Source organism: Nanorana parkeri, unplaced genomic scaffold, assembly GCF_000935625.1.
Source record: "Nanorana parkeri isolate BGI_ZX_2015 unplaced genomic scaffold, ASM93562v1 scaffold566, whole genome shotgun sequence".
Taxonomy (NCBI): Eukaryota; Metazoa; Chordata; class Amphibia; order Anura; family Dicroglossidae; genus Nanorana; species Nanorana parkeri.
The window spans coordinates 246,855-265,261 of NW_017306834.1; the positions used below are offsets into that span (position 1 = coordinate 246,855).

Genomic DNA, 18,407 nt, shown 5'->3' on the forward strand with positions numbered 1-18,407 from the left:
CGGGCGGTGAAAAGCCTAGGGACACTCCTGATTATACAATACATATTTCAGGCATTGGGAGCTAAAAGGGTGAGCTGTGTACCCAGGACTGGAGGAGAAGAATATGAGACGACCTCCCCATTGCCTCGATTATCATTTATAATAAGAGGAAGAGAGGTGACATGGGCCTCAGAACAAGGTGACACCTTCTGGCCATATAGTCTGATGATCACCAGAGAGCTCCAGCATATGATCATAAACATTTTGGCAGGTAACTTTCACTTTCATGTATTTGATTTTTGGTCGCAGTCCTGTTTCCATTTGCAGCCAAGTTAGTGTTTTCCAACTTAATAAACAGCTCAGAACTGTCAGAGCGCGTCACTTATTGTTCCATAGCCCCGGAGTTCTCAGACACGGCGACTCCGCAGACAGTTTTCTAGTTTTATCTCTTGGTTCACATTTGACACAAAGGGTTGTTTTCTCTATAACTGCCTTTGTGTTATGCGTTTTGGTTTGCATACAGCCATCTCTCTGTAAAGTGTTTTGTATAGGAAGGGGGGTAGAACCTCTGTCAGGTTTGTATTGTTAGTTGTAGCAATGGGTGAGGAACAACTTCAAAAATCTGTCCGCTTTTTTTCATATGTGTCCCATTGGGGAGATTTCCCTTCACATTCTGTTCAATGGTCACAGCAGGAAGTGAGAGGAAGTCTCTCCAAAGAGGGAAATACTGTATCTAGTGGTCACCACAACTAGTGTCCCCATTGGAGGATTTCCCTTCTATTCTCCCCAATGGGACACACGGTGGAAGAACTGACTGGGGTATTAACCATTCCCTACTTACTCCAAAGCAAAAAAAAAAAACCTGTTGACTTTAGATATACATTAAATTTGTGTATACATTCCTGTATTCCTGATAAGTCATTGTCCTCGTTATTGATTGGTGAAGCCGTGTTGGGAATGTGTACGCCGTTAGTCACCTAAACCCCGCAGTGACTCTCCGCTTACACAACCAATGACATTCCTGTCAGGCTTTAGGTTGCATGTTGTTCCCAGCAGCTGGTCAATGTGTTATGTGACCGAGCCGCAGAAAGCAAACACAACTGCTAGATAATCCTATGACACGGCACGGTGCAATGTATGTGTGTAACACAAGATATAAGTGACTGATCTAAATAGAATTGTTACTACTAAATATATAAATATTATTGTGCTAAGTGCTAAAAAACTTTCCTCTGCTAGATGCTGTGGTCATAGATCTGAATGGAGAGCGGGTTTCCCTATAATGCCCAGCATGTGTTCATGCTCTAATATACTGTATGTCTGAATGGTGAAGTATCCATTGCCAACAGCCAATGGCGTATCCAGGGTATGGCAGCGCCATTGTGGGTTAGTGAAAGTTCACCGACCTACGGAGGCAGCTGACTTTTCTTCTCTGGCATGTGTCCCGCAAAGCTTCTGGCAACCACTGATGTCACTGGTTGCCAGGGGCTAGGCAGGACGCCATAGGCGCATTTTAAAGGAGTTACCCCTCTGCCAACAGCCCGACATATCTTATAAGGGCTGGCCCAGTCCCCCTCTTGTGCAACACTACCGTCTATGGGGCTCAAATAAAGCACCTTTAGTCATCTAATCCTTGGTCCTGCCACTGTCAGCACTCACCCCTCTCCTCTGCCACTCTGGCTGACGAATATTCCTCAGCGTCCTGATGTCTGATGCAAGTCAATGAACCTGTAGTAGCAGACGTGATGACGTCAGTGGTCCTTAGCAGCCTGGTGGGACTGAGGATCAGGTAAGTAAATCTGCTTCATTTGAGTCCCTTAGACAAAACGAGCACTTAACCTTCACAGTGCGGATGTAGTCCCACTGCAAGGGTAAGTTTTGGTTTGGAGTTCTTTTTGAGTTCTTCAATACAGAGTAATGACATTATTTACACCCAGCTGATCACTTTCACAAATCCAAACACAATATACATTACTTCGAAGAATACAATTCAATCAGCCTATGTGATGCATTTATTTCCACTAGAGAGTAGAAATGACTCTGAATCTATGACCCGGATTATATAAATAATTACATGTCAGAAGATAATCACTGCGCTAGAAAACTGACACCTTGCTATAAACAAAATATATCCACGTTCTGATTAGATTTTGATGAAGGCAAATATGTTTTACACGCCATTAAGGAAAACGTTGACAGGTTGATGGATTCGTTTTGGCTTGTAGGTTAATGATCAGATTATTCCTCATATTCTCACACATTACAGGATAATATTGGGCTGAACTGCGAAACATCATCTAATATGGTCCGGCCAACTGGACACATCATTGCAGGTTGTGCGGATCCAAATACACCAGATGTTTTCCCAAGTCAGCGAGGATGGCAGTCAGTACTGAGCTGAGGTCTGAAGGGCCTACAATAGAACCAGAACCTTATGGCTTGAATGTGGTGTTTACAAGTTCATAGCTATGTGAGGTCCAGCTGACTTATAAAATATTCTGTTTTGGATAGAGCGGGGAAGGGTAAGAGCTAGGGATGCACCCATACCGTTTTTTTCTGTATTAGGTACGAGTACCGTTATTTTTTTTCGGCACTCACCAATACCGATGTTGGTGCCGTGTGTCCCAATTATCAGGAAGTCGGACAGCGGATCATGACTCGTCGCCCGGCTTCCCGATTGCCTAGAAGCCGGTGTTCTTTTGAAAGAACACCGTTTTCACTTGCCGAAGCTGCCTGGCTTCCTGACCATAGAAAACCTGCAGATAATCTATAGGTGTATGGCCGGTTTTACGTTTGCCTTTCTGCTGTGTGGATAGTTCTTTGACTAATATTCAGTTTTGAGGACATCATACAGGTGAAACTCGATTAGAATATCGTGCAAAAGTAATTGCAGTAAGTACTGCAAAATGGGCCCAAACCAAGTACTGAGTACATATGCATGCTTGTACTTTTCAGAGGTCCGATATTGTTCTATGTACAATCCTTGTTTTATTGATTGCATGTAATAATCTACTTCTTTGAGATTGTGGATTTGGGGTTCTTGGGGTTTTCATGAGCTGTAAGCCATAATCATCACAATTATGACAAATCACGGCTTGAACTATCTTGCTTTGCATGTAATGAGTCTCTCTCATATATTAGTTTCACCTTTTAAGTTGCATTAGTGAAATAAATGAACTTTGCACGATATTCTAATTATTCGAGTTTCACCTGTATATCAAAATTGCTCTACGGAAAGTGTTTCTCTGTCGTATACACAGGGTATGCAATGACTACAAAGCTTATCTCAAGCTGCAGAACCCGGACTAGATAATGTGTACATGGGACACGCTGTTATCTGTGTGGTGTATGAACTGATCTGCTGCTGCTGAGGGGATTCTGGCATGGAAGGAAATACACAGCCTTATGACAATACACAGACTCTGCCATCCTGGCATCAAGTCAGCTGTGTAAATTACATTTAAATCTGGCCTGCCAAATGCAAAGTAAATATTATTACTGAGAAACATTCTCGAGCCAAGAGACTTCTTTGTCTGTCCTATATTAACAGGTTTAGGCAGCCACAATGTCACACACAACCCAAACTGCCAGTGTGGACACACAGCATGGTACACTGAAAACTGATTTCTTCCCAAGCACAGAGCACAGGAGCATACAATAGTTTCCGCTGGACTTAGTAAGGGGGCATTTCCTGTTCTATGCTGGACTTGTGCTAAACTTGTTACAAAACCAGAAAACGAAACTTCCGTATATATTACTGCATGAGAGGAGAAAGGAAAATATAGAAAAGGAGAGGAGGAGAGTACAAAAAAGAACAGAAGAGAAAAGGAAGGAAAAAAAGGAAAGTAAAGGTTGAAGGAAAGGAAGAAGGAAAAAATGAAGGAAAGGAAAGTAATAAGGAAAGGAAAAAAAGAAAGGAATAGGGAGAGAAAAGGAGTGAAGCAGAAAGGGAGAAGGAGAAGAAAGAAAAGTGAGAAGCAAAAGTAGAGGAAAGGATAAGGAGAAGAGAAAATGAGGAGAGGAAATGAAAAGGAGAAGGAGAGGAAAGGAAATAGAGAAGCAAAAGGAGAGGAAAGGAGAAGAGAAAGGAGGAGAGGAAAGGAAGAAGGAGAAGGGAAAAAAGAAGGAGAGGAAAGGAAAGAGAAGCAAAAGGAGAGGAAATGAGAAGAGAAAAGGAGAAGGAGAGGAAATGAAAAGGAGGAGAGGAAAGAAAAGAGAGAAGCAAAAGAAGAGGAAAAGTAAAAGGAGAGGAAATGAAAGGGACAAGGAGGGGAAAGGAAAGGGAGAAGGAGAGTGAAGGAAAGGGAGAAGGAGAGTGAAGGAAAGGAAGAAGGAGAGTGAAGGAAAGGAAGAAGGTGGAAAGAAGGAAAGGAAAGTGAGAAGGAATGAAAGGGAAATAAAAGGGAGAAAGATATAAAAGGGAGAAGGAGAACTATGTGTTATTATGTTTTTCAACCCACACTAATATGGAACGTTGTATTTTTGGGCTGAGAGGACATTGGTAATCTTACATTGCGGTTGTTCCAACCTGATTCCACTAAGTTGTCCATAATAGTCCTCTCTCTTAAGATGCATCACAGGACCACATGTAGTATTCTCTGTTACATCTGCCGACCACTTGTATTTCCAATGATGTTTGCAATACATGGTCCCGTTGTTATGACTGCTGATCTATGTTTGTATATTTACTATTGAAAAAAATCTAATAAAAACTTTGAAATAGAAAGGGAGGGGAAAGAAAAGGGAGAAGGAGAGAAAAGGAGAGTGGAAAGGAAGAAGGAGATGGAAGAAAAGAAAAGAGAGAAGGAAAGGAAAAATGAGAGCTGAGGGAAGAGAGAATGCAGGAAGGACAGCACTAGAGAATTTTTGGTCTTTGTAAAACCGTGGACTCTTTCAAACTCTCCGGGACATTTATTTTATATGATTGATGGTTTTCAGACATCAGACATGGTGAGTTTGGAAAACAAATATCCAGCATTCTGTGTCAGCACAAATATACTGCCAACATGCAGAAAGTACAGAGTGTGAGAGGTGGTGGGGAAATGAAAGTGTAACAATGTATGATAGAACAGAAACATAGACTTGCAGGAACTGAAGTGCTGTCTCAACTCACCCTCACAACATAGTTGAATTTCCGGGAGTCCAAGATAGCAGTGGAGAAATCTAGTCGGTTGAAAGCCTCACCCAGAGTGCAATAGCCATGGCGCTGGAGGTGTAAAAAAAACGTAATGAGTTCACTGGAAAATGCTTTTCAGGAGACACAGCAGGCCTGGAATCAAATATACATGTTCCCACCAGAAGCCACCATATTCTCTGCATGTCTCTGTAGTACCGAATGGGACAATAAAAGAAGGCGCCTGATTGGTGGCTATGTAACATAAAATCCTTTCTTCCTTTTTCTATATTTGTTACAATTCAATTCATGTTTTCTCACTAACACTTCTGGACTTAACATTAGGTGGGAAATATGGAAATATATATATATATATACTGAATGTCGACAGAGAAGAATCTAATCTGCTTACCTCCTTGGTGCTTCCTTTGTGCACGTAGATCCACTTTTCTTGGTAGAAATCTGTTCAGACAATGTTGGAAAAGAAATACATTTATTATAGAGAATAAAAGAGAAGAGTTTTCAGTAATGTCATTTCAGATATGTTGCTAAGTTTCTCCTCACACACTCAGGTGTAAATATTCTGAACATTATACAATCTTACAGCAAAGTCTCCCTGCTAGACTGATACATCTAACAACTGTGAGCATGTTTACACGACCTTGGGAGTACTAGAGTCCTGCAGACAGCATGTGGCCCCTTGGGCACCTATTGTCATTGCCAGTGTTTTCCTGCCTAGGTACATACCCAGGACCAGTGAAGGACAAAATATTCATTGGAATAGATACTGTAAGCTCAGTGAGTTTCTCAAGTTTGTATTTGAGAAATATGTTTATTTTCCCTCAAACCTTTTATAATACATCTTGCTGAGAGGAATATCATGGCACCGGTAGTTTTAAAGGGGGTGTAGGGGGCAACCAAAATCTCTGATTTTAACGCATACTGTTGACAGGGCAATTTGTTTGGTTGCAGGCTGGCTGGCAGGTGAGCTGGGGATTTTCTGTGTTTTGTATTGTTGTAAGCCTTCCCAATGTGCACCCTGCCGTAAAGGCCGGTTATAGATTCATGCGGGTACTATGTTTTTTCTAGTTTGACTATTTTTGGTTGAGAGGACGCACTGGGGTCCCAGCGTGCATTTTTTGGTTGCTGGGCCTCCAGTGCGTCCCTGCACCTTATTAGGAGGAGTTGGCTACCTCCAGGTACACCTGCATGTAATTTATCAACTTCATTAATATGCTCACACTTGGAGACTCGGATACATAGAGTTAGGACCACACTTTGCAGAGGTGCCTTGGCGCGGCAGTGTGGCTTCTACATATTTTTGGCCAAAAGTTTGTGCAACTAAAACCTCTGATTTTAACGCATACTGTTGACAGGGCAATTTGTTTGGTTGCAGGCTGGCTGGCAGGTGAGCTGGGGATTTTCTGTGTTTTGTATTGCATAAATATGAGTGAATTGCTTTGTAAGGGAATAAGAGTGATCACTAGCAGCCTCATGTCCCAAGTCTTCTGTAGCATGTTCCCAATCCCCTACCACTTTACAAAGTCTGTAGTGTGACCGTATTGGACAGAATGCCCACAGTCTCTGACCATCCACTACTGTATTCCCCCAAGTCTCTGACCATCTACTACTGTATTCCCCCAAATCTCTGACCATCTACTACTGTATTCCCCCAAATCTCTGATCATCTACTACTGTATTCCCCCAAGTCTCTGACCATCTACTACTATATTCCCCCAAATCTCTGACCATCTACTCCTGTATTCCCCCAAGTCTCAGACCATCTACTCCTGTATTCCCCCAGTCTCTGACCATCTACTCCTGTATTCCCTCGGTCTCTGGCCATCTACTGATGTATTCCCCCAGTTTCTGACCATCTACTGCTGTATCCCCTCGTCTCTGACCAGTTACTGCTGTATTCCCCCAAGTCTCTGACCATCTACTCCTGTATTCTCCCAGTCTCTGACCATCTACTCCTGTATCCCCCAGTCTCTGACCATCTACTCCTGTATCCCCTCAAGTCTCTGACCATCTACTCCTGTATCCCTTAGTCCCTGACCATCTACTGCTGTATTCCCCCAAGTCTCTGGCCATCTACTGCTGTGCTCCCCCAGTCTGACCATCTACCTCTCTACTCCCCCAGTCTCTGACCATCTACTGCTGTCTGCCGTAGTCTCTGACCATCTACTTCTGCAAATAATTCTACTTCTGCTTAACAATTGCAAATGCAAAATGATGACACATACACACACACACACCTATTGTCTTACATTGTGTCTTTGTGTTGTTATTAAGAAGATCCTTCTTCCTTTTCTTAGCAGAAATGTCATAATTCAGGTTGTTGTAGAGATTCTCTTTATTGTTTTCCACATTGAAATAGCTGCAAAGGATATGAAACATGAATCGGTTACAAATGATACAGGATTTCAATGTACATAATAAACATATCATATATATATATACTGTATATGGGACAGGGGGGGCGCTGTAACTCTCCATATCTGTAGCAGGAGAAGTCAGATCATTAAAAACCCCACAAATGTAACTTGTGATGTCATCAGAGAGCGAGAATCAGAATTATGAACAAATACACAGGAGACCAATCAGAAGAACGCAGAAGACAATTCATTGTTGTTATCACATTATACACCGAGTGGCCAGATTATTATGACCCCCCCATCAGTACTTCGTTGGGCCACAAGATGAATTTGTTGGGCCGCCTCGTGACTCCACCAGATGTTGAAAGGTGATGCGAGGAATCTGACACGGCACTGTTGCCCTTCTGTTGTCTTGTACCAGTCTTGCCCCTCCCCCGTTCTGCCCTAACATTGACTAGTCGCTGACGGCCACAATTCGCACGTTCAGACCCAGATTTTAGGCTGACAGTCCGGTCTTTAGACACTTTAACAATGAGCCCCTCTTGAACATTTAAAGAATTCTGCTGTTTTGCTGATACTCGCTCTATGGCTCCGAGCGCCAACAATCATCCCACGTTCAAAGGCTGTTAAATCGCGTTGTTTCCCCGTATCTTCAGAGACAAATCACTTCTACTGTCGTGGTAAACAACCTGCTTCCCTATTTATAATGGTCTGGCCCTCTAGCAACTTCAGCGCCAAATTATAGCTAATTATAGCTAATTGCCTACAAACGTCAGGTGGTCATAATAATCTGGCCACTCAGTGTATAGCATTCTACTGAAGTGTACTAAAGCTGGCCATACACTGGGTGAATCCGGGCCGGTTTGAGATAAAATCGAAGGAACCAGTTGGAACATTTTTGGGTGAACGTTGCCAGCTGCTGTCACTGTTCGGGTAGTCTGACTGCAGCACCCCCGTCGCTGTCAGAATACAACAGCCCAATGGGAGATTTGGAGGAAGCTGTTATATTCTATTCGCTCAGCCCGCAGGTTAAATGCAAAAAAATAAAACAGTGTATGGCCAGCTTAACAGAGAACTGGACTTAGAATGAGCAGACTGCATGTAATGATAAACCCTTTAACAAGATTGTAGGAACTTCTTGCACAGCCTCACAGAGAAACACAGGCACACAGTCTGATATGCATGCTGCTCATGGCTTGGCTAAAACAGGAAGGAAGCCACAGATTTAGTCTCTACCTTATTCAATACAACAGAGTATCTACCATAGATATCAGAACTTATAAACACTGCCATCTACTGACCAAAATTGAATACTGCAGGAGTTATTGCTATAAACACAGTAATGTGTATTCTAACAAAGTTCCTGTGGAATGGTGCAGAGACCTTCATATGCAGAGATCATGGTGCGTATTATAATTTGCATCATCTTCTAAATTTCCAATCCTGATCGGCATCATGTTGGGAAAACCCCAAACACAAGGGAAAAACAGCCATCCCAATCTTGCACAGGAGTGCTGGGCCCAAGTAATTCACCCATGGAGTTCTACATTCTTTAATTATTATTATTGTATAATATTACTAATGATAATAAAAAATAATTAGCAGGGGCGTCCCAAAGCTGGGTGTCACCTGGAGCTGATACCGGGTGACACCCCGCCATGACGTAATCACGCATGACATCCTCGCCCATGTGCTTTGTGATACCTCACGGCAGCCATCTTGGTGATGGACGCCGGCAGTGAGAGGATAAGGAATGCCGCCGGGTCCCCTCCTCTCCCCTGCAACTGTCGGCCTCTCGGTCCATGACCGAGTGCCCAACTTTTCAGAAGGGGGTGACACCAAAATCACTGTCAGCCATTTTGGTATCACCTCTCTGATGGTGTCACCAGGGCCGGATTTCCCAAAAGGCCAACCAATGCCCGGCCTCGGAGCCGCAGGGAGTAGAGGGGCAGCAGGGGTGTGGAATTCCTATCTCCCGACGCCCAGTTCTGGGCACCAGGTGGGTAGTTGTTTTCTACACTTAGCCTTGGTTTGGGCAAGCAGAGCTATATGTACAGCGGGGAAGCTGCAGCTTGTTTTGTACAAGTGATCTTGGAGATGTCATTGAAATCACTTGTATGCAGCCTGGGGGGGTGCAATGAGGAACCTGGCATTGGGGCAGCAGAGAGAGTAAATCCGGCCCTGGGTGTCACCTGGGTGCGGGCCGAACCCCCCCTGTGACACCACTGATAATTAGTATAGTGTTATCAGTAAGGACCATAAGAAACGTGTTCCAGATAGGACCGGGATATTTTGTTTCTACATCTTGGAATGACTCGTAAAAAAGGATTACAGGGTAAGAATAATATATTGCTGAATGCAGACTAGTCAAGACATGTTATTATATACCAGCTGCATTGCATGTCCGGAGCATTAATCCTTCAAGGAGTTGTAAAGTCCCAACATCTCCTCTTCTGTTATAACATCAGCATTGTAATAGGAATACATACTAGAGTTGTTTCTGATGTCAAAAGAGTGACATCTGTTCTGATCAGAAGGGGATCTGTACATGGGTCCCCTGCTGATCGGAACTGGCAGCGCCCATCTTAAAGGGGCTTTATAGGTTGAACTGGATTGACCCGTGTTTTTATTCAACCTTTCCATCTACACTATATTGCCAAAAGTATTGGGACACCCCTCCATATCATTGGATTCAGGAGTTCTGTGACATTTCCTTGCTACTAAATATTTCACGGTCACCTGTTAGTGGTATTATAACAAAGTGGAAGCAACTGGGAACAACAGCAACTCAGCCACGAAATGGTAGGCCACGTAAAATGACAGAGCGGGGTCAGCGCATGCTGAAGCGCACAGTGCGCAGAAGTCGCCAACTGTCTGCAGAGTCAATAGCTACAGACCTCCAAACTTCGTGTGGCCTCCAGATTGGCAGAGCAACAATGTGTAGAGAGCTTCATGGAATGGGTTTCCATGCCGAGCAGCTGCATCCAAGCCTTACATCATCAGGTGGAATGCAAAGCGTGGGATGCCGTGGTGTAAAGGACGCCGCCACTGGACTCTAGAGAAGTGGAGACGTGTTCTCTGGAGTGACAAATCACGCTTCTCTGTCCAGCAATCCGATGGACGTGTCTGGGTTTGGCGGTTGCCAGGAGAACGGTACTTGCCTGACTGCATTGTGCCAAGTGTAAAGTTTGGTGGAGGGGGGATTATGGTGTTGGGGTGTTTTTCAGGGGTTGGGCTTGGCCCCTTAGTTCCAGTGAAGGGAACTCTTAAGACATCAGCATACCAAGATATTTTGGACAATTTCATGCTCCCAACTTTGTGGGAACAGTTTGCGGATGGCCCCTTCCTGTTCCAACATGACTTGTCACCAGTGTACAAAGCAAGGTCCATAAAGACATGGATGAGGGAGTTTGGGGTGGAGGAACTTGACTGACCTGCACAGAGTCCTGACCTCAACCCGATAGAACACGTTTGGGATGAATTAGAGCGGAGACTGCGAGCCAAGCCTTCTCCTCCAACATCAGTACCTGACCTCACAAATGGTCCAACATTCCCATAGACACACTCCTAAACCATGTGGACGCCTTCCCAGGAGAGCTGAAGCTGTTATAGCGGCAAAGGGCGGAGCCAACTCAATATTGAACCCGACGGACTAAGACTGGGATGACATTAAAGTTCATGTGCGTGTAAAGGCCGCGTCCCAATACTTCTGGCAATATCGTGTATGTAACTGGCTCTGCATGTTCTATACTTGAAGAGAACTTTGCTCTGTGTTTTCCTCTGTACGTGGTTATCATTAACCTGCCATGTCACCTGCAATAACAGACGTCACAGCTAATACAAACACGTCCTATGTATTCTGTCAGAGAGAGAGAAGTTAATCGCAGTCCCACAAGGATTATGTTCTGGATACTATTCGGGGTCAGGCTTATGAATTGTTTCTCTGTTATGCAAAACATTGCTCAACAATAGCTTACATAATCCAGTGACAGCGATGTGCCGGTGCCAGCGGACTCACTGAAAGGCCTACACATTGGTGGCATAATACAACTTCTGTAATGGGTCTCCCTTTCAGCATGGGGTACCGGTACCTCGCTGCCATCCCGGGCCCGTGACATTGTTTGTGCCCCCCCCAGGGGGTTACTGGGCCGATAGCAGCTACGTAATGGATGAATAGCACAGGTGAGTCACACAGCAAACAGAAACGGCCTGACAATGAGAGGTATCAGTGAACGTCACAGGTTCATTGACTTGGCCGGGTCATCGTGTGGGAAAGGAGAGAATGAGGAGAAGGTTTCATTACAAAGAGCCTTTCATTGGCCGCAGTCACCAATAGGATCCCAACTGTCCTTTTCCAGGACTGGACTGAGCCTGGCTGGGAGAAATTAGGTTTTGGATAGAGTACGGAAGAGACAGAACCAGGGATGAGCTCAGCTTTGGATCGAACCAAGTCCAAATGTGAGCCCCTCGGAACATGGAAGGAGCTCCTCTGAACCCAGAAGGAAACTCCTTTCACTGCGCTCCCCAGCGACATTCACTCTGCACTCACCTCTATGGCTTAGATAAGCGACAAGCTCACCAGTGACAGTCGCTCTGCACTCACCTCTATGGCTTAGATAAGGGACAAGCTCACCAGTGACAGTCGCTCTGCGCTCACCTCTATGGCTTAGATAGGCGCTAGTTTTCTGCGCTTGTTACACGTAAAGGAACCCACTGAAATCAATAAGGATGCGCAGCAAATGTGGAAAACAAGTGCGCACCAACGCAGCACAGTTTTCCACTACGCCTAGGGGTGAACGGGAACTAAATGTCGGCGTATAGAGAGTTCTGGGCGCAGCGTAAAGTCGGGGGCTGTGCGCTGTCGCTGTCAGGTATACGCTGACACTACGTAACCTGTGTGCGTGTGAGATTTGAAGTCTTTGCGCATGCACACCAACAGCCATTGACTTCATTTTGGGGCTTTACGCTGCACCCAGAGCTTGCGGGGGATGGGTATATCCCTTTACGGTCACCGGCGCCCGTTTGCGAAGGCCCTAACATTTAAACTGCAATCTTTCGGAACACTATGAGGGGAATTTATCGAAAGTGGAGCAGACAAAATCTGGAGCAGCTGTGCATGGCGACCAATCAGCTTCTCTCTTTCATTTTCAAATCTTAACTGAACAAACTGAAGAGAGAAGCTGATTGGTCGCCATGCAAAACTGCTTCAAATTTTGTCTGCTCCAGTTTTGATAAATTCTCTGTGATATATTTATGTTTTGTATTGCTGAAGCTCAGAAAGGGGGGGGGGGGCCTGGCGTAGCAGCGACGCACACAAAGCTCTTCTGAAACCCTGAGCACACAGTTCAGGAACAGCTGCCAAGAGATTCTGGGCAATGTCATCCAGACTGAGATCTGTTCAAAACCCCTCGCCGTAATCCGGGCCCCCTGCCAGCGCGGCGCCATCTGCCGGAGGGAACATGGCACTGTGGGTCACATGCTTTCCACAAGAGAAACAAAAATAACACGCCACAGTGCACGCCGCCCCAAGCCAGCTCCGATCACACACACAGGCCATAGGGAACTCAATGTCTCGAAAGCTCCATGAGCCGGGCCTGTGTTTACATGACAGGAAAGTGCCGCATCACGGGCCGGGCCTAGCACAATGCCGAGCCTGACACACACACAGACCACATCCGCAACAATACAAACCCTTCCAGGTGCATAGAACCGTGACTGCGCCAGAGTTATTATTATTGTGTGACCTGCGCAGGAAAAAGACACCGCCCATATTTCACCGTGTCACCGTGGTTACTTATTAATAAGGCCGTGCAAGGAGCCATGGCGCACGGTAACCCATAGCAACCTCTTGTCACTATAGACCAGATGGGGGTGCGCAGTCACTCACCAGTGTAACAATAACAGATGACATTTCTAATGGCTCTACGAGGGTTTGTCCTTCAGAATACTGGCAACGGTCACTTCCTGTACTGTATCTAGGGAGGACTGTGCTAGGGTGACAACGCTCACTTCCTGTACTGTATCTAGGGAGGACTGTGCTAGGGTGACAACGCTCACTTCCTGTACTGTATCTAGGGAGGACTGTGCTAGGGTGACAACGCTCACTTCCTGTACTGTATCTAGGGAGGACTGTGCTAGGGTGACAACGCTCACTTCCTGTACTGTATCTAGGGAGGACTGTGCTAGGGTGACAACGCTCACTTCCTGTACTGTATCTAGGGAGGACTGTGCTAGGGTGACAACGCTCACTTCCTGTACTATATCTAGGGAGGACTGTGCTAGGGTGACAACGCTCACTTCCTGTACTGTATCTAGGGAGGACTGTGCTAGGGTGACAACGCTCACTCCCTGTACTGTATCTAGGGAGGATCATGGAGGACTATGCTAGGGTGACAGCAGTCACTTGCTGTACTCTATCTATGGAGGAGCAGCGTTGTCACACTAGGACTGTGCTAGAGTGACAACCATTGGCGTCACAAGGGGGGGTGCAGCCACACCAGGTGACACCATCAGAGGGGGTGGCCCAAGAGCCTGATAGCGGCATGAGAGAGAGTGGGGGAACCAGCACCATACCTGATCCCGCCGGGTCAATAATCCCTCCTTTCTTTGCTGGCGTCCATCACCAAGATGGCCAACGGCAGTGAAGTACATCACCGTGCATGCGTGATGATGTCACACCACAGACGTCGTACCGCATGTGCGGTGGCCGCATCGGGTGACACCCACCTTGGTGCCACTGCCTGTGACAACGCTGACTCGCTGTACTGTAGCTATGGTAACAACGGTCACTTGCTGTACTGTATCTATGGAGGTTCAGCGTTGTCACACTGGGACTGTGCTAGGGTGACAACTCTCACTCACTGTACTGCATGGAGGATCAACATTGTCACGCTAGGACTGTGCTAGGGTGACAACACTCACTTGCTGTACTGTATCTATGGAGGATCCGTATTGTCACACTGGGACTGTGCTAGGGTGACAACTCTCACTCGCTGTGCTGTATCTATTGAGGATCAGTGTTGTCATGCTAGGACTGTGCTAGGGTGACAACTCTCACTTGCTGTACTGTATCTATGGAGGTTCAGCGTTGTCACACTGGGACTGTGCTAGGGTGACAACTCTCACTCACTGTACTGCATGGAGGATCAACATTGTCACGCTAGGACTGTGCTAGGGTGACAACTCTCACTTGCTGTACGGTATCTATGGAGGATCAACATTGTCACGCTAGGACTGTGCTAGGGTGACAACTCTCACTTGCTGTACGGTATCTATGGAGGATCAACATTGTCACGCTAGGACTGTGCTAGGGTGACAACACTCACTTGCTGTACTGTATCTATGGAGGATCCGTATTGTCACACTGGGACTGTGCTAGGGTGACAACTCTCACTCGCTGTGCTGTATCTATTGAGGATCAGTGTTGTCATGCTAGGACTGTGCTAAACACTTACTCACAGCCCTGCAGCTATGGAGGATCAGTGTTGTCATGCTAGGACTGTGCTAGGGTGACAACACTCACTTGCTGTACTGTATCTATAAAGGATCAGTGTTGTCATGCTAGGACTGTGCTAGGGTGACAACACTTACTCGCAGCACTGCATCTGTGGAGGATCAGTGTTGTCATGCTAGGACTGTGCTATGGTGACAACACTCACTTGCTGTACTGTATCTATGGGGATCAGTGTTGTCATGCTAGGACTGTGCTAGAGTGACAACACTCACTTGCTGTACTGTATCTATGGGGATCAGTGTTGTCATGCTAGGACTGTGCTAGGGTGACAACTCTCACTTGCTGTACTGTATCTATGGAGGATCAGTGTTGTCATGCTAGGACTGTGCTAGGGTGACAACACTTACTCGCAGCACTGCATCTGTGGAGGATCAGTAGTAGGACTACAGAACACCCCCTTCTCCTCTTCTCCATTACATAGCTGGAAGTGATCTGTAGTCCCCAGAGAGAGCTGGGAACAAGGATAACACTGGAGCACAAGCAGAAAGCACAGGAAGATTTCAGCTCACACGATCTCTGGCAGGATCAACAGGTATTTTTTTTTTTTGACACTTATTGAACAGATAAGAAAACACTTTATATTAGCAGAGACATCGCACTACCTTGCAGCACCGGGGTTCTGGGTTTGCATGCAATGAGGGGAATTTATCAAAACTGGAGCAGACAGAATTTGGAGCAGTTGCCCGTGGCAACCAATCAGGTTTCATTATCAAAGCTTGACTGAACAAACTGAAGAGAGAATCTGATTGGTTGCCAAGGGCAAAGGCTCCGGATGCTGCCTGCTCCCTGTGTTGACATGGATGCTTTCCCCTAACAATCCAATGTATCAAGGCACCAGAAACCAGGATAGTCTGAGGTAACCAAACGCAACTAAACTTATTTCCAGTATAGCAGGGAAGTCTGAATCTGATTGGCTGCTTGTGATTTTCTCTTCCTAAGCCCTGATGGATAAAGCCCTCGCGGTGGGTTAATGGAAGCCGGAACGTCACAACGTAAACAACACTTCAGCCAGATAACGTTCTGCAGCCTTCCAGAATTTCTTGGCACTCTGTACAGAGACAGGCAACCTCGGGACCGCAGCTGTTGTGGAACTACAAGTCCCATGAGGCATTGCAAGACTCTGACAGCCGCAGGCATGACTCCCAGAGGCAGAGGCATGCTGGGATTTGCAGTTTCACCACAGCTGGAGTGCCGAGGTTGCCTACCCCTGGCTTAGAGTTGTACGGATGAGGGACAGACAAAGAATTGTCTAGAAGGAAGGTCCCTGGAAGTGTCCTAGGTCTTCAATGTCCCATGATACCCATCATTTCTGAATTGTAAAGTTTTTTTAAAAAGCATGTTGCACCGCCAAAGCCCGGCAGTGCCCCGCTGAGCCTTGTAGTTCACCAGCAGGGCAGGCGGCTATGAACTCACCTGTTGATGTCGCTGACATAATTGCTGTGCTGGTCCAGGAATCTCTTCCATCCATCCTCCGTCTTCACCCAGCTCTGCCCGGGGGACCTCCAGTCCTGTCCTAGGAATGGCATTGTCTGTGGCTTGTGTGTCCTCTGTCAGTGTTTTCAGTCTAGTGTTCTCAGCCCTGAGCTGGGCTATTTATAGTTCAGCCTTTGTTGCCGGAAGTGCCGGGCCCTCCCCTCCGCTGACACGTGGCTTTGTTTATGCTGCAGCTTTGTTATTGCAAAACTGGAAACTGGATCCTGGGCCTGAGAGCGACAGCTGCAGCTCGGACACAGCGCGGGGACAGAACCTGGAGCAGTTGCCCGTGGCAACCAGTCAGCCTCTCTCTTTGGTTTGTTCAGACAAGTTTGAGAATGATAGATAGAAGCTGATTGGTTGCCAAGGGCAACTGCTCCAGATTCTGCTGCTCCAGTTTCCATAAATTCACCCCATTGTGTGTCCCATCTCCATCCCTAACAGACTGCCTTCTCTACCTCTGCTGAAGAGCCGCCCAGCGCCTCCTATCCCGGGGTATTAGTAACTATGTAAGGGGGCTCTCTGATGGGGACATGTAATGTAAGGGGGCACTCTGATGGGGGCAACGAATGTAAGGAGGCACTCTGATGGGGACATGTAATGTAAGGGGGCACTCTGATGGGGGCAACGAATGTAAGGAGGCACTCTGATGGGGACATGTAATGTAAGGGGGCACTCTGATGGGGGCAACGAATGTAAGGTGGCATTCTGATGGGGCAACGAATGTAAGGGGCACTTTGATGGGGACATGTAACGTAAGGGCCCAATGGCGTCTGTTTATTGACGCATGAAACATAGCACGATGCATCAAAAAGTAACGTTTCGGGGTCACTCATTTTGCCTGATGAAGGGGATCTTGTGAGACTCCGAAACGTTGCTTTTTGATCCATCGTGCTATGTTTCATGCGTCAATAAACAGACGCCATGGATTCATTACTTGGAGTGCCGGTGTCTATGTTATCCTGTAATTATAGACGGTTGCCATCCGTCAACTGCTGCAGCACCCGTCTTTTATATGGAACAGCGGTTTGGAGTGCGATGGGTTCATGGACTGTATGTAGTGTAAGGGGGCACCCTGATGGGGACATATAATGTAAGGGGGCACTCTGATGGGGACACCTAGTGTAAGGGGGCACCCTGATGGGGACATGTAATGTAAGGGGGCACTCTAATTGGGGGCATGTAATGTAAGGGGGCAGTCTGATGGGGACACCTAGTGTAAGGAGGCACTCTGATGGGGGCATATAATGTAAGGGGGCACTCTGATGGGGACACCTAATGTAAGGGGGCACTCTGATGGGGACACCTAATGTAAGGGGAAAAAAAAGTGGTGTGTTGAGGCGATGTAATGTAAGGGGGCACTCTGATGGGGACATCTAGTGTAAGGGGGCACTCTGATGGGGACACCTAGTGTAAGGGGGCACTCTGATGGGGACACCTAGTGTAAGGGGGCACTCTGATGGGGACATGTAATGTAAGGGGGCACTCTGATGGGGACATGTAATGTAAGGGGGCACACCGATGAGGACATATAATGTAAGGGGGCACTCTGATGAGGACACATAATGTAAGGGGGCACTCTGCTGGGCATATATAATGTAAGGGGGCACTCTGATGAGGACACATAATGTAAGGGGGCACACTGATGAGGACACATAATGTAAGGGGGCACTCTGATGAGGACACATAATGTAAGGGGGCACTCTGATGGGCATATCTAATGTAAGGGGGCACTCTGCTGGGCATATATAATGTGAGGGGGCACACTGATGAGGACATATAATGTAAGGGGGCACTCTGATGAGGACATATAATGTAAGGGGGCACTCTGATGAGGACATATAATGTAAGGGGGCACACTGATGAGGACATATAATGTAAGGGGGCACACTGATGAGGACATATAATGTAAGGGGGCACTCTGATGAGGACACATAATGTAAGGGGGCAC

At 46.4% G+C, this 18,407-nt stretch overlaps 1 protein-coding gene across 3 annotated transcripts in view; it reads right to left on the reverse strand.

The window, feature by feature from the left end:
- Window positions 1–16,544, reverse strand: part of FBXO32 (F-box protein 32) — a 26,127-nt gene extending 9,583 nt beyond the window's left edge. For 2 of the 3 annotated variants that reach the window (XM_018562217.1, XM_018562215.1), the window contains exons 1-4: window positions 16,397–16,544; window positions 7,363–7,472; window positions 5,505–5,554; window positions 5,093–5,185 (exon numbers count right to left, since the gene is read on the reverse strand). In XM_018562217.1, the coding sequence (XP_018417719.1) occupies window positions 5,093–5,185; window positions 5,505–5,554; window positions 7,363–7,472; window positions 16,397–16,509 (366 nt within the window). In that variant the 5' untranslated portion in view covers window positions 16,510–16,544. Of the gene's footprint in view, window positions 1–5,092; window positions 5,186–5,504; window positions 5,555–7,362; window positions 7,473–8,287; window positions 8,297–16,396 lie in introns of all 3 variants that reach the window. The other variant, XM_018562216.1, reaches the window with a different exon arrangement.
- Window positions 16,545–18,407: the final 1,863 nt, after the last annotated feature.